At 36.4% G+C, this 13613-nt stretch overlaps 1 protein-coding gene, 1 long non-coding RNA gene and 3 other non-coding genes across 14 annotated transcripts in view; 4 read left to right on the forward strand and 1 right to left on the reverse strand.

Moving 5' to 3' along the window:
- Positions 1 to 2627: 2627 nt before the first annotated feature.
- LOC117973251 (uncharacterized) lies at positions 2628 to 5549 on the forward strand. 4 transcript variants are annotated; one of them, XR_009327868.1, is made up of 5 exons: positions 2628 to 2732; positions 3538 to 3679; positions 4119 to 4177; positions 4767 to 4827; positions 5430 to 5549. It is a non-coding gene; the product is annotated as an uncharacterized LOC117973251 (long non-coding RNA). The 4 variants fall into 4 exon arrangements; XR_009327851.1 differs by having other exon boundaries at positions 2686 to 2773; XR_009327847.1 differs by having other exon boundaries at positions 2687 to 2782.
- On the forward strand, positions 3848 to 3982 carry LOC117973566 (small nucleolar RNA SNORA13). The gene has a single exon (XR_004664051.1). It is a non-coding gene; the product is annotated as a small nucleolar RNA SNORA13 (small nucleolar RNA).
- On the forward strand, positions 4556 to 4696 carry LOC117409702 (small nucleolar RNA SNORA13). Its single transcript, XR_004545551.1, has one exon. It is a non-coding gene; the product is annotated as a small nucleolar RNA SNORA13 (small nucleolar RNA).
- LOC117973567 (small nucleolar RNA SNORA13) lies at positions 5095 to 5229 on the forward strand. The gene has a single exon (XR_004664052.2). It is a non-coding gene; the product is annotated as a small nucleolar RNA SNORA13 (small nucleolar RNA).
- A 368-nt stretch (positions 5550 to 5917) lies between the features above and the next one.
- The window catches only part of LOC117973211 (band 4.1-like protein 4A), an 86015-nt gene continuing 78319 nt past the window's right edge, over positions 5918 to 13613 (reverse strand). For 3 of the 7 annotated variants that reach the window (XM_059021584.1, XM_059021699.1, XM_059021549.1), the window contains 7 exons: positions 13368 to 13445; positions 10959 to 11093; positions 9226 to 9273; positions 8829 to 8897; positions 8622 to 8732; positions 8038 to 8119; positions 5919 to 7464 (listed from right to left, as the gene is read on the reverse strand). In XM_059021584.1, coding sequence (XP_058877567.1) covers positions 7354 to 7464; positions 8038 to 8119; positions 8622 to 8732; positions 8829 to 8897; positions 9226 to 9273; positions 10959 to 11093; positions 13368 to 13445 — 634 coding nt within the window. In that variant the 3' untranslated portion in view covers positions 5919 to 7353. Of the gene's footprint in view, positions 7465 to 8037; positions 8120 to 8621; positions 8733 to 8828; positions 8898 to 9225; positions 9274 to 10958; positions 11094 to 13367; positions 13446 to 13613 lie in introns of all 7 variants that reach the window. The other 4 variants (XM_059021600.1, XM_059021709.1, XM_059021708.1 and 1 more) reach the window with 3 other exon arrangements.

Here is a 13613-nt window from a genome sequence, read left to right on the forward strand (position 1 = left end):
TTTTTTTTATGATTGAAAATAAATTTTGGACTGAAAGGGTTAAGCAATGTGGTTAAGTGGTTAAAAGTAGTGGCTGCAAGCCTAGAAATAATGTGTTTGAATTCCATCTTATTGAGTGAGTTCATGTGTTATCATGGTGCCAGGTCACAAACAACCCTTAAACTAGATGGAACCCACTGTATGTGACAGGCCGTGTAAAAAGCCTGAGAATTGAATAGTTCAGTCTATAGCTCAAACCAAACATGCTACATTTAAAATGTATCCAAGATAAGCTCCTGATTCCCTGTTTATTTATCCATCTGTGGTTAAGTGGCTATGTTATTCCAGACAGGATATCATTAGTCAACTATTTGTATTAATGTTTTTCAATGCATGTTCATTATCACTGGAGGATTACATTATGAAGTATTGCTGAGAAAACGAAATTGAAAAAAAATAATGTGGGTCACACATGAGGACAAATAGGGTACTGTTTTATGGACATGTCTAAATAAGTTATTTAAAGACATACTCTTGTATAAAGTTGGTCTCTTCGTGATAAATAATTTCTAGTAATATCTTTAAGTTATGAAAGTACAAGTTGGTTGTAATCATGGTATATGACTTTGGTTGTTTTTCAAGTAATTTGAAGATGATATATTGAAGGTGCTCATGCATCTGCATGTACGAATGCTGTGACTGGCAGGGATAGTTATTACAATTCTTAAGATATCCTTAATTTAGTCATTGCCAAATATTTTTTTTATTATTTTCTCCCAATTTAGAATGGCCAATTATCTTTTAGGCTCAGCTCACCGCTACCACCCCTGCAGTGACTCGGGAGGGCGAAGACGAACACACGCTGTCCTCCGAAGCGTGTGCCGTCAGCCGACCGCTTTTCTCACGCTGCGGACTCACCATGCAGCCAACCAAGAGCTGTACAGTGTCGGAGGACAACGCAGCTCTCGGGCAGCTTACAGGCGAGCCCGCAGGTGCTTGAATTGTATTGTTGTATTAGGGCTGCCTTCTGGTGGTTCTAAACAGGCATATTCTTTTGTAAAGAAACAATGGGAACAGCAATAAAAAATAAAGAATTCCAGTAGAATAATTGTATTGGAATTTATAAGGATTTACAGCTAGCAACTGTATAAACATTTTACAGCAAAATGTAAAATAGGTCATATATATATATATATATATATATATATATATATATATATATATATATATATATATATATATATAAGTAATACATTAGTAGAATGTGGGGCAAGCCCATCTCTCTAAAGTTTTGTGAGCCACGGGCCAACCTATATTACAGGCACACAGAAAGTAACCGGAAGCAAATGAAAGCCCCCTTCAAAATAATAAACACATCTACTTTAATAATCTTAGTAAGACTGTCATCAAAAGTTAGGTAATAAAGCGATCAAGTGCACCAATTACATAATTACAAAGCTGTGATATGTAATCTGCTTAAATATGAATTATTATTTTAAACCTTATACGGCACTTCTTGTTTATCAGTGTGATACGTTGTGTAATAAACGCTGAATGAAAAAAGGCTACATGAACACAGTTGAATACAATTTAAAGTAGGAATTTTTTTATCAAAAAACAATGAATCAGTACATCGCAGACATTTAAATGAGTCAATTAAAAAACATTAATCAACTTATCAAAGTGTACTTAAAAAAAAAAGCTTTCAAAATAGTCCAAAATGTTTTGGGGTACACTACTACTAGAGTTCAAACAAGGCATAAAACAATATGTTAATAATCAATCGGACAATTGCATTGATCAATTAAAAAAGAAACCATTTTAAAAATCCTGATTTGAAAGATTTGTTTTATTTTCCTGTAAACCCTCCTTTGAAGACCTTGGTTCACATATCCGCTAGAGGGCAGTGTGGGCTGAACAACCCAAAATGGCTTTCTGAAATCATATTGAACACAATAGGACCAATTTTCCAACCTTTCTTAACCCAAATGGTAAATTACTTTGTTTAAATGAGAAGAAAGTCTTCAGTATCACAAATGCTGCATTCGTCCTTGTAACATGCAGTAGTGAATTTGACAATATTACTACCAGTACTACAGGCTATGGCCACATGTTTTGCATCACCTAATTTTAGGATTGAGACATAATTAAAAAAAAAAAAAAAAAAACTCCATGAACATATTTTAGATAAACTACAAAATGATATCGCAAATGTCTACCGGAAGACATAACAGTAGTACTTCATGTTAGATTTCGAAATGCCACATTTTAAAAACAACATAAAAAACCAACAGATTTTCGTTAAATAAAACTGTGAAATAAAACACCTGGCATGTGTGATTAGTAACTGTTACTGTATTGAACCACCACAAGTACACCTGTTCCCCAAGCAAAGACAATTGTGCATACTGAGAGTGAAACAAACTTGTACGTCCCGTTGATGGAATGCTTTGTCTCACAGTGTTAAATCTGCACGCTATCTACCAAAATGTAAGGACAGGGGGGTCATCTGTTTGTATTGTGTCTGTATTGGTGTTTGTTGTTTAAGTACTTTTTTTATTTTGTTATGCTAAGCCTTTTTTAATTTAAGTGTGAGCAACAAAAATTGTCCTCAAAGTTTGTCCAGACGTGACGTGTGTTAGTGATACGCCTTCTTAGACTGTAATTGGATGTTTGGTGCTGCATTGGACTGTCTGTCATACTGATGTCACTTCCTGTCGAGTGCCTTTCGTCTTCTATTCTACACGGAAACGGTTAGTTGCATCGTAACCTCGTGAAGAAGTAGAGCTGTATCGTGAGTATGGTCAGAATCATTCAAACATTACTTCACATCAGTGATTAGAGAAGTTGCAGTGGGACAGTTAATAAGAGGATGTAGTTTATAGAAACGCGCAGCAGCTTTGTGACGTGTGCAGGCCTGCGTTCACCTTACTCTGGAATAACTTGAATTTTAGGCCTAGCTCTGTAGCAAACTCAAGCCATACCGTATGGAATTTGTTTGGGGGCAGAAATATCACTTATGAATACAAAATATCAAGGTTTAAAGCATTAATTGCCAAAATATTTAGTCTTAATTTGTTTACTAGGTAGAAATGTTATAGCAGTATTGATGCCAGTGTTTTTCACATTCCACGTGTTGCACTGTGGGGTGAGAAAGCGTTGAAAGATGTTTGTGCAAACATTGGCAGACGGCATGTGGCTATGTTTAACGTCATCAATTATCAAATGCGCTATTTTCTCAATTTGTAGGATCTATGGAAAAAGTAACAAGTACATTAAACATTATTATTTTTTGTAATTTGCTTAATGACAACTTATGCCCACCTGCCTCCGCTTTTGTTACATGTAAAGAAACAACTACAGTAAACGGAGTTATGTACTGTTATATTACTCGCATATGTGTGCTAAAGAAAAACAATATTCTAGTATGGTTCTGTCCCAGAATTAATTTTGATTTCTCAGAAAGAGAGGTAAAATATATTAAAATGAGGAGGGATACCTTTTAATATTGTCATTGATGTTTGTGCTTAATCAGCTTTTTAAAAATGTATGTTCCAGCTGCTGGAGCAGTGAAAGGGTAAATGCTGATGAACAGCATGTTATGTGGACAACACCAAAGGAATGGTCCTGTCGGCACAGTCAGCTGAACTCTGGTCTGGAACCACAGACGTGAATGCAGAATTCCTTTTATTCAGCAAATGTGAGCATGGTTTAATATTGATCATGATTACAGTTAATAGATTTACGAAACCTCTTTTAATCAAACATTTCTTCAGGCACACAAACCTGTTTTGTCAATTCTTTTCAAGCACCGTTTTTTTTCAGATATGTGAGATTAGTATTTGAATGATTTGTTTTTATTAGGGTTTGCCTTTGTGTTGCCCATTCATTGCATTTTCCAGATGAATGAGGTGTCAAACAAGGCATACAGTGATTCTTGCACAGGCTTTCCTTCAGGAACTGAACTGTGTTTCTTGTTCCAAGTTACCTAGCAAAGACAGTGACTTTAAAATAAACATTAAACAGTTCTCTCTTTTTTTTTTAATACAAATCAAATTGTAAGTAGCAATACCATTAAAAAAAAAAAAAAAAAAGTCTCTTGATGCTAATTACATTTTGGCTATTTCCTCCCCTCTTAGGTATGGTGTTGATGCAGTGATTTGATTGAATTCAAAATGTGATTCTTGCTAGCGAGAAGGTATGTCAAATGATAGGTTGCATTTCTGGAAGGATATTCTTCTAGCTAATCCGAGCAGAACACATTGCATAATTTACATCTGTGCAATGTAACAATTTAAAACAATAACATCTTTTAACCTGTTTTTGTATCCTAACTAAAATATGGTAACTGAAATATGGTCAGTCTTAGCTAATACGTATGTTTAAAAAGTGAAATAGCAGTTATTACAGCTAGGCTCCATTCTTTTGAATTCTTGCCCTTTTGCAGTAGGGCAGTACATGCATGTTTTCATTTTATTTCCACTAACAGGACAATGCAAAGGCATTACATGAGTTTGTTGCCTGTTTGCTCCTATCAAAGACTTAGATACTCACAAATACAAAGCCCTGTAATGCTTGCCTTTGTGTTGCCCATTCATTGCATTTTCCAGATGAATGAGGTGTCAAACAAGGCATACAGTGAATCTTGCACAGGCTTTTCTCAAGGTACTCAACAGTGTACCTTGTACTAAGTTACCCAGCAAGGACAAGAATACATATGTCTTTCAGATATCAAAAGGTTCTGCTTTTTAGTTTTGCTGTGTGTTGATCGGAATTACATTTTGCAGGTACTCTTCAATGGGTAGTTCTGATGAATTGCACTACTTGTCCCTGGGATCACACATGGAGGTAAGCTACTGGTAAATGTATATCATTTAAACACTTTCACAAAGTGTGAAATGTCTACATGATGCTTTCCAGCAAAAGCCAAATTATATAAAATAAGCATGTTAAGTTCCGAAGTATTTTTGTGTGCTAGGGTTTTAAAAGAATGGCATTAAGCTTTTAAGACATTACCAGAACTGACTACATGACTGGGGCTTGAGTCTTCATTGCACTGCTTTTTAAGCCTTTTATTGTAACCTTTTAATATGAGCTTAGCCTTATGTAAGAACTTGCCTTTGTGTTGCCCGTTCATGTTTCCTTTTATGAATGGAGTGTCAAAAAAGGCAGACAGAAAGTCCTTTTGCTGTGTTTATCTTGCTTTGGGACTATACACCCTCTGCTTTATTCATGGCAGAAGAAACACACGCTGCATGGCCTAATATAACTGTATTCTGAGTACGAGTGAGTTGGATGTTTAAAACATGAGATTTTGGTATGTGGCCAGAGAGCTATTTGTTTTATGTATGTATTTATTCTAGTGCATAATCTGACATACCACTTTATTCCATCAGTAGGCAACAGTAATTGTGTCATGTGAACTTTACTTTTTTGTTTTTTTCTTCCAGGTTTGACAGTCAACTTTGTGGAGGCCTTGTAAATGATCTGATATTATGTGGATGGGCATTGATTGCTGCAGCACAACATAATTAAAGCTTTCTTCTTGCCAATAAAAAATTAAATACAAAGTAACTTGTCATTTTTTCTAACAGTATTGCTCGTTACTGCAGTCTATAGCTAAATTACTCATTTTAAATGTCCTCTTCAATCTTTGTTGTAGCTTATAAAGCAAACAGGTTGTACTGTTATTCCCAAATGTTTTTACATACAATTGTCCAAGTTTCCGTTCTATCCTGTGTCTTCCATGGTTTCTGTCCCACAGTAGCACACTGAGAGACGTTGTCTTTGGTTATTTTGTTACAACCTGCACTGGGGCAATATAAATGTGAAACATACAATGAAGTTTAAAAGTGTGGTGTATCAAGCAGCATTGGTTTTACATACTATGAGGGAGTATGAAGAGAGAAATAAGTGTAAACTGGATCACATATTTGGGAAATTATTCCTGGTTAATGTTATTGATCATTGCAAAAAGTCAAAACTAAAAATGGGAGTTCAAAAACAAAGCATACCCTTTTGTAATAGTGAAAAAAAAGAATTTCAGAGCAAATAGAAATGTAAAAAAGATCTTGATCATTTATATGTCCAGAGGTCCAAACAATGTGACAGGGTTCATTTATAGTGGAAACCACTTGAGAATTACAGAATCGTTGTGTAAGAACTGTAGACACTATGAAAGCGAGTGATCCGTGTCATTGATGTGACCAAAGGATAAAACAATATGGCACTTGTAATTGAACTTAATTTAAAATAATGATCTAGAGCTGTGTACTAACAATAGATGCTGTAAAAACATGTGGTCTGTATCATTGATATGGCTAGAGGTTACATCAGTGTGGGTTATTTTTAACTAGATAACAACAGTAATTGAACTCAATTGAGAAAATCAAATGATACAACTTTACCTGACAAAGATATTAACTCAGTGTACTGTCACTATAGAACAGAAACATAATCACATGATCTCAAGTAGGTCAATGTCATGGTCACCAACACATTATATAGCCCTGCAAATATGAGGCTGTTACAATGGCAGCTTTGAAATGAATGGCACATAAGGGTCATTTATTACTTTATTTTGTACCCGCAATTGAAATGCACCAAATATGAAAGCAGTCTATCAAACCTGTTGGTCTTTTATTATTCGAGATGCTAAAGGTTACGTACGGCAGTTGTCTTAAGTCAAACGTCAGCGTGAAATCTACCATTTGATTTTTCAGCTGAAAATTTGACATCTGAAGCAGTTTATGAGATATTAGCAGTTGAAGTCAGGAGGCAGCAGGGAGTTCCAGACTCATTCAAGCTCTCCACTGGGATGCTTATAATTCATCACAAAAAGTATGGGAACTTATAACTAGATCCTTAACACAGAAGAAAAAACACATTACAAAATGTACACATTTATTTTACGTAGTTACTAGGTACACACAACGTTTAATACTGTATAAAATGGAGGTCAAGTAGCTTGGAGGTAACGGCACATATGCAACATTAAATTGGTCCTGTTTATTCTTGTGTCCACTGTCAACAAATTAGAATAAACTTGATGGGGAAATATCCATGGAATGTTGAAGCAGCCAAAAACATATTGAAATAACTGGCTCTTATATATGTCCTCTGTATATTCCAGTTTATTACATGCAAGACTCAGATGTACATATCTGATTCAGTTTGCTGAAGTAAAGAACCAGTAAAATAAAATGATCCATAACGTAATAAATGGCAACGTCACAGCCTCTATTTACAATATGTTTAATTTAACTCCTCCCTGGGATTGTGGTAGAGATGGGATCTTGGTAATATTCACATTTTCAGGTTTCAAGCAATATCAGATGTGTTTTAAATACTCCTCAGGTAGGATGTGGGTGGAGGTCACGTTTCTGCTTTCAGCCTTGCTGTCTGAACTGTTTTCACAACCTTCGTGCTGCATTTTACATCCAGCTCAGTGCCTTCTGAAAGGTTATCTTTAGATCCATTTTTCTTCTGTAAAAAAAAAAAAAAAAAAAAAAGAAAAAACGGACTCACTCCAAACAGCAGCAGCAGTTATACAATGCAGTCCCTCTATTATACCACCAAAGGGGCTGAGTAAAATATGAGAGCTGGCCCTAATAAATCGCGATATCAAACCATTTTTATGTTGAAATGGGACTGACAGTGCGAGCTGTAATAGGGTGCTGGTCACAAAGAGAAGGTTTATAATGTGGTTAACTTTATAATGTGGTTAACATAATCCAAATACTAGTTAGCAGTCTTCTACAAGAAGCAAGTTATTATATGAGGGTAAATCCACAAAGTAATCTAAAACTTCATGATACATGTGCATTAATAAACTGCTCAAATTCACAGCTTAATTTGTGCAATGTGAGGTACTGTATAGTCGTCTATCAGGTTGCTTACTCTGCGATTGGTTGTGAGTTAGCAAGTGTTAATATCTGCTCAAAAGTTATTTACGCATTGAAGCACATGCTTGTGTATTTTTCCATTTCATAATAATCCAAACAGTTGTAAAGGTCGACACACACATTCAGAAGTAACATCTTTAGATGATTAACTGACCTGTTGGGAGGGAGGACCTCTGGGGCCCTGGGAATCAGCCGTGCGAGTAACAGGTAATGGAGGAACCAGGTCAGTCCTTGAGCTAAATGAGGTAAAGTAGTGTTGCATGTCAGCAATAGCAGCAGTGGGGTAATTCAACATGACTGATATCACTATCCAGTGTTAGGTTAACTCTCGACAGGGACTGCTTTCAGAAACACACCATAGTTATTTATTTTACTGTAACATGTCCCAAACTTTGATTCCTGACGCCTCTCACAAGTACACCTAAACAGTCAGAAGCCAAATCGATAATAATAATGGTTTCTGAAAGCAATATTTGACAGTACAAATTAGGGTTAAGACATGATAACACAGTTTATTGTGAATTGGCAATTAACATATTAAGCATATAAAAGTAATAACAAACTACTCAGAAGGCACAAAAGTATGCATTCATGTACATCAAGCAAGAAATCGATGCATATTGAACTTTGACAAGGATCTTATTTACTGTGCCCCAAGGTAAAAACTACATTCAATGTGGTTTAACTATAAAGTGAAGTGCTTGTTAGTTTACAGTTAAAGCATTTATTCCCCCTTACTTTACTTCTGAAAGCACAGATCTCTCTCCGTCAGAGCACTGGGAGCGCCTGTGCTGTCGGAAGCTCCTCGGTGAATGGGAGTGTCTGATCTTGACAGGGTCACCTTGGGTTCTAAGAGGAGAAGGGAAGGCATTAAATACATAATTCTTTTAAAAATCTAATGAATTCAGAACAACCCCCCCCCCCCCAAAGAAATGTTTTACTCACTCTACTTTCTTGTAAGGGATTTCCTTTAGCTGCTCTTCAGTTAAACCAGATGGATCTACAAGTTCTTTCCTGCAAATAACAGCAACGATGTCAATAATAATAATAATAATAATAATAATAATAATTACAATGCATAGTTTTAACCGGTCTACTTAGTCTTCCGTTTTTTTTTTTTTTTTTTTTTTTTTGCTGACCAGCAGAAATGCAACTCCTGAAATCAGAGCTAGATGGCAGCAAATATCCAATGAACACTTTCAAATAATGTTTAGGATTTCTAATGGAAAATTTGTTAGCAAATAAAATTCAGTACAGACACACTTAAGCTCCCCGCACTAGAATGCACATAATCATATCAGTATATGCTACATAAAAACATGTAATTGTGGTGTTTACTCACTTAATATGTTTCCAGAGTTCTTCCTTAGCTTGAACATCAGGGCTTCTCCTACCAGAAAAATAAATGGGAGTAGTAAATAAGCTTGGTAATATATACGTTTCTACATTTTCTTTTTGGTTTAGACCCAGGTCTGCGTTTAGGATGCAAGCAAACTGAATTTGCATTTGTGTATAACCTGAAGTCTAAAGTGCTTCTGAGAATTAGGCTAGTCAACCATTCTGTTTATTTTCTCTAGCATATTTTATAAACCTAAACTAGCAGGAAAAAAATAAATAAAAAATCAAGCAGTTTTTAGTTGCACATCTACTTTTTATAAGTGAGTAGTGTAAGTCTGTATGATCAGACTATTAAACAATCTGACTTCGAAGAGACTGAATAACATTTTATTTTATTAATAACTTAATTGACCAGTTCAAAATGCACTTTCCTGAAAAGTTGTTTTCGAATTGTGAAATGCAATTTGGAATCAATTTAAAAAGTGGAATGTGCCAAAAATATACTCTTGTGTGAAAAGAATAAGGCAAGTAACATTTTATAGTGGTGTTAAATCATCGTGTCCATGGCCATTATTTAGTGTCAATTAGTGACCTACCAATATGAAAAACAATGTGGTTTAAATATTATAGGAATTTTAATCAGCATATGCAGTATCCTCTGGCAAGGGTTTTCTATTTTAACCTGGACCTCACACTAAGTAAAACATTTTAAAGAACTAACATTCAATTTAATGACTTGGAAATATTGAAGGGGTTTTATATATCAACTAAGTGAAGCACAGATGGCTTTGCAATCTGGAGGCGTGCACAGTGGAGAAACTTTGGAGATACAGGCTGATTCATAAACACTAAACCATAGGGGGGAAAATACAGAAGATTTATTCTTAGTTTTGTTTCACCTCATTTAGGGGTTATAGCAAATACTATAGTTACAAAAATCAATGTCTTGCATTCTATTTGTTTTATATATATATATATATATATATATATATATATATATATATATATTAGAGAGAGAGAGAGAGAGAGAGAGAGAGAGAGAGAGAGAGAGAGAGAGAGAGAGAGAGAGAGAGAATCAGAGGTCACAGTGTCTATGTGCAATTATAATAATTTGTCACATACAGCTGTCCTCCCTTGTTTCTTTTTAGTCATGTGAAATGTTTTTAGCTAACACATTATCCACTTCATATTAAAATTGTCTGGGAAAATGTGTGCTAACCTGAAATAAATATTCTGTGCACATCTGTAATCACAATCCTCTTTTGTTAAACCTATTTCAGGAGTTAGTGAAAAGCAGGGTACAGCCATCACTGTCAGCTTGAAAAGCCCTTCCAATTTCATTCCATTAATTGGTCCTAAGAACTCCAGTTAACAGCAGGCCCACATTAAAAACTATTATTTTAAACGCACAGCTGAGCTATATTGTGAGGGGAGCCAAAACATTTAAGTGCAGATTTCACAACTTTGTTTTCATGGCAGTGAAGTAGAAACACACATTAAGGTAATTCCAGTGAACCAAAAAGGTAAGAAGATAAAGACAAGACCTTTTTTATATATATATATAAATGTACTACACATGAGACCAAGTGCTTGCTTGGTACTAATTGTACTTTGGAGCTACAGCTGTGTTTACTTGAGGCAGGTGTATTATATAAAACATGTACACTTTGCTAGGGATATTACTGCAGTTAAGTAGTTTGTATGAAACAAAATATGGCTCCATGGAAAAGCACTTACGATCGTGACCGGTGTCTGGAACGCCTGTAGTTGGGGTCATTCTGGGACCTCTCCTTCTGCTGTCGCAACACAGCTTCCCACTGAGGCGCTGAGTCCACCATTTCATTTTCCTGGCGTGACCTAAATGGCAACAAACTGTTACCATGTATTACACCTTGCTAAAGCGTTAATGCATCCATGGTGATGTCCAAATCTTATCTAGACTGTTTTTTAAAAAAAATCATTTTCACACAAATACTGAGTATTAACAATGGCACTATATAAAAAAAATATATAACAGAAAAATAAAAAAACCTTGACATGCAACACTGATGGAGTCTCTAGTTTATGTAAAACATGTACATTTATAACCACCAAACACCTTCCTCACTTTGTTGTAGGTCTCCTGGGGATACCGAGCCTGTTGTGGCCAGGAAAAGTATTTCTTGCTGGTCAAACAAAAGTGAAGTGTCATTTGATTGTTTAACTCATGATATATATATATTTTTTTAGAAACTACTACTGCTGCAAAGTGTGAAGCAAAGTAACAGAATAGTTAATCTGCTAATACTATATTTCACTCTTAGAACCATCTGACAAAAATAGGCATCCCCTTAGAAATAGCATCTGTTAGAATTGTCTGGCAGCCAAAAGCTACATGCGTGATTCATGATGCATTGTGGTCAATAACTGGCTGATTACGCTGTCAAAAATCCTCAGCGCTTTCCCAGGCTTCACTCAATCTCTTCTATACTGATGCACAAAAGAAACGCAACACTCAGGTCTAATGGATTTAAACAACTATTTTAAACAGAAAATGCGAACAAAAATACAGATTAAAGAATCAAGTTTTCAGTATGAAACGTGACACACTGTCAAAATGAAAACATTACAAAGTTAGTATTGGGTATACCCTCCCTGAGCATTTTTTAAACTTAGTAGTCGGCAATTGATTTGACCCAATTTCTCACAATTTGATATATCCAATTATATTTTTAAACTCAGCTCACCGCTACCACCCCTGCGCTGATTCGGGACGGCGAAGACGAACACAAGCTGTCCTCTGAAGCGTGTGTTGTCAGCCGACCGCTTTTTTTCACTCTGCAGGCCTGCCATGCAGCCAACCCAGAGATACAGCGTCGGAGGACAACGCAGCTCTGGGCAACTTACAGGCAAGCCCGCAGGCGCCCGGCCAGCCTACAGGGGTCGCTGGTGCGTGGTGAGCCGAGGACACCCTGGCCGACCTAAGCCCTCCCCCCCACCGGACGACGCTTGGCCAATTGTGCGCCGCCCCCTGGGAACTCCCATCCACGGTCGGCAGTGGAATAGCCTGGACTCGAACCAGCGACCTCCAGGCTATAGGGCGCATCCTGCACGCCACACGCAGCGCCTTTACCGGATGCACCACTCGGGAGCCCTTCATTTTGGCAATTTTAACTCAACTCAAATACCAAACACTGAACACCTGGTGTTTTTATGAAATCACATGACTTGAGCTCAGTATTTTGTTATCCCATGGAACAATACTACTCAAACAATCAACAAACCTATCTGCTCACTATTTAAAATGTAAATAACATTATGTATGTGCCCAATGAGCTATTGATGTAAAACATAGACTGTTGTGTTTTCATTGTGTGTCAGTATATATTGAGAAATTATTCATTTTTGTACATTTTATAGATATAATACCACAATATTATGGCTTTTTCTGGTTTCGCACTTGATATCACATAAAAAGATTTTAAAAAAAAACAACTAATCTTTTATACACTTGTGACGGGGTACTCCCCGCCTGTGTTATGTTTTGTATTATTATTATTTAAAATGCAGGGCAGATGAAAAGCTGTCGGCCATCACTGTTATTGTTTGTATTTTAATACCTCGTGAGAATGCGTGACTGTCGGCTAGTAATTATTGAATTAGCTGATGGTCACGCATCTTAGTAAACCCGTGTAAAATGTGACCGAGGGGTTAACAAGATAATTGATAGCAAGTTAAGGTGATCCCTCGGTCACCACTATAAGAACCTGCAGCTTTGGCTGCAACGGGTTTAGTGTTTGTGAGTGGAGAACAGGAGTAGAGAGAGGAGGTAAACAGAAATATCTATAAAGTAAACAATTGCTACACGTGCTAGTTTAAACTAGCACGATACTTGTTTGTTTCGTGTTCTGTTTGTTTGTTTTGGCCTGTGTGCCTTTTGTTTTGTAAAGTCTTTGTTTTGTTAAATCTTTTTGTTTAATAAAAGCTGAGCGCCATTGTGTTCCAGTTTTGCCCCGCAATTGCCTGTGTGCAGTGCATTCATTTCCTGGACTGACGTCACCAGCAAATCCATCCTGTTCACAACAATGTTATCTAGAAATAACCAAGACACCCTTGGCTTGGTTCCAAGCTCAATAAAATGGGATGTAGGTAGCAGATTCATCCTACCTATTTCTTTTTTTTCGATGATCCCTGTTGGAATTTTCTGACTCACTCCCGCTGCTGGTGTTTCCACGGGAACGTGACCTAATGACAAACAGAGGCTTAATGAATCAATTCATTAAGAATCAATTCTTCTTAAAACTCAATTGTACTAGTGGGTTAGTCTAACACCAGAGATTCTATGGTAAAACTTATAAGAAACTAGAGACAATGGTTTTGGTTAGTGCTGCCTTCAATACTTCACTTAGTTTT

The sequence above is a fragment of the Acipenser ruthenus genome, chromosome 1, assembly GCF_902713425.1.
Source record: "Acipenser ruthenus chromosome 1, fAciRut3.2 maternal haplotype, whole genome shotgun sequence".
Lineage (NCBI taxonomy): Eukaryota > Metazoa > Chordata > Actinopteri > Acipenseriformes > Acipenseridae > Acipenser > Acipenser ruthenus.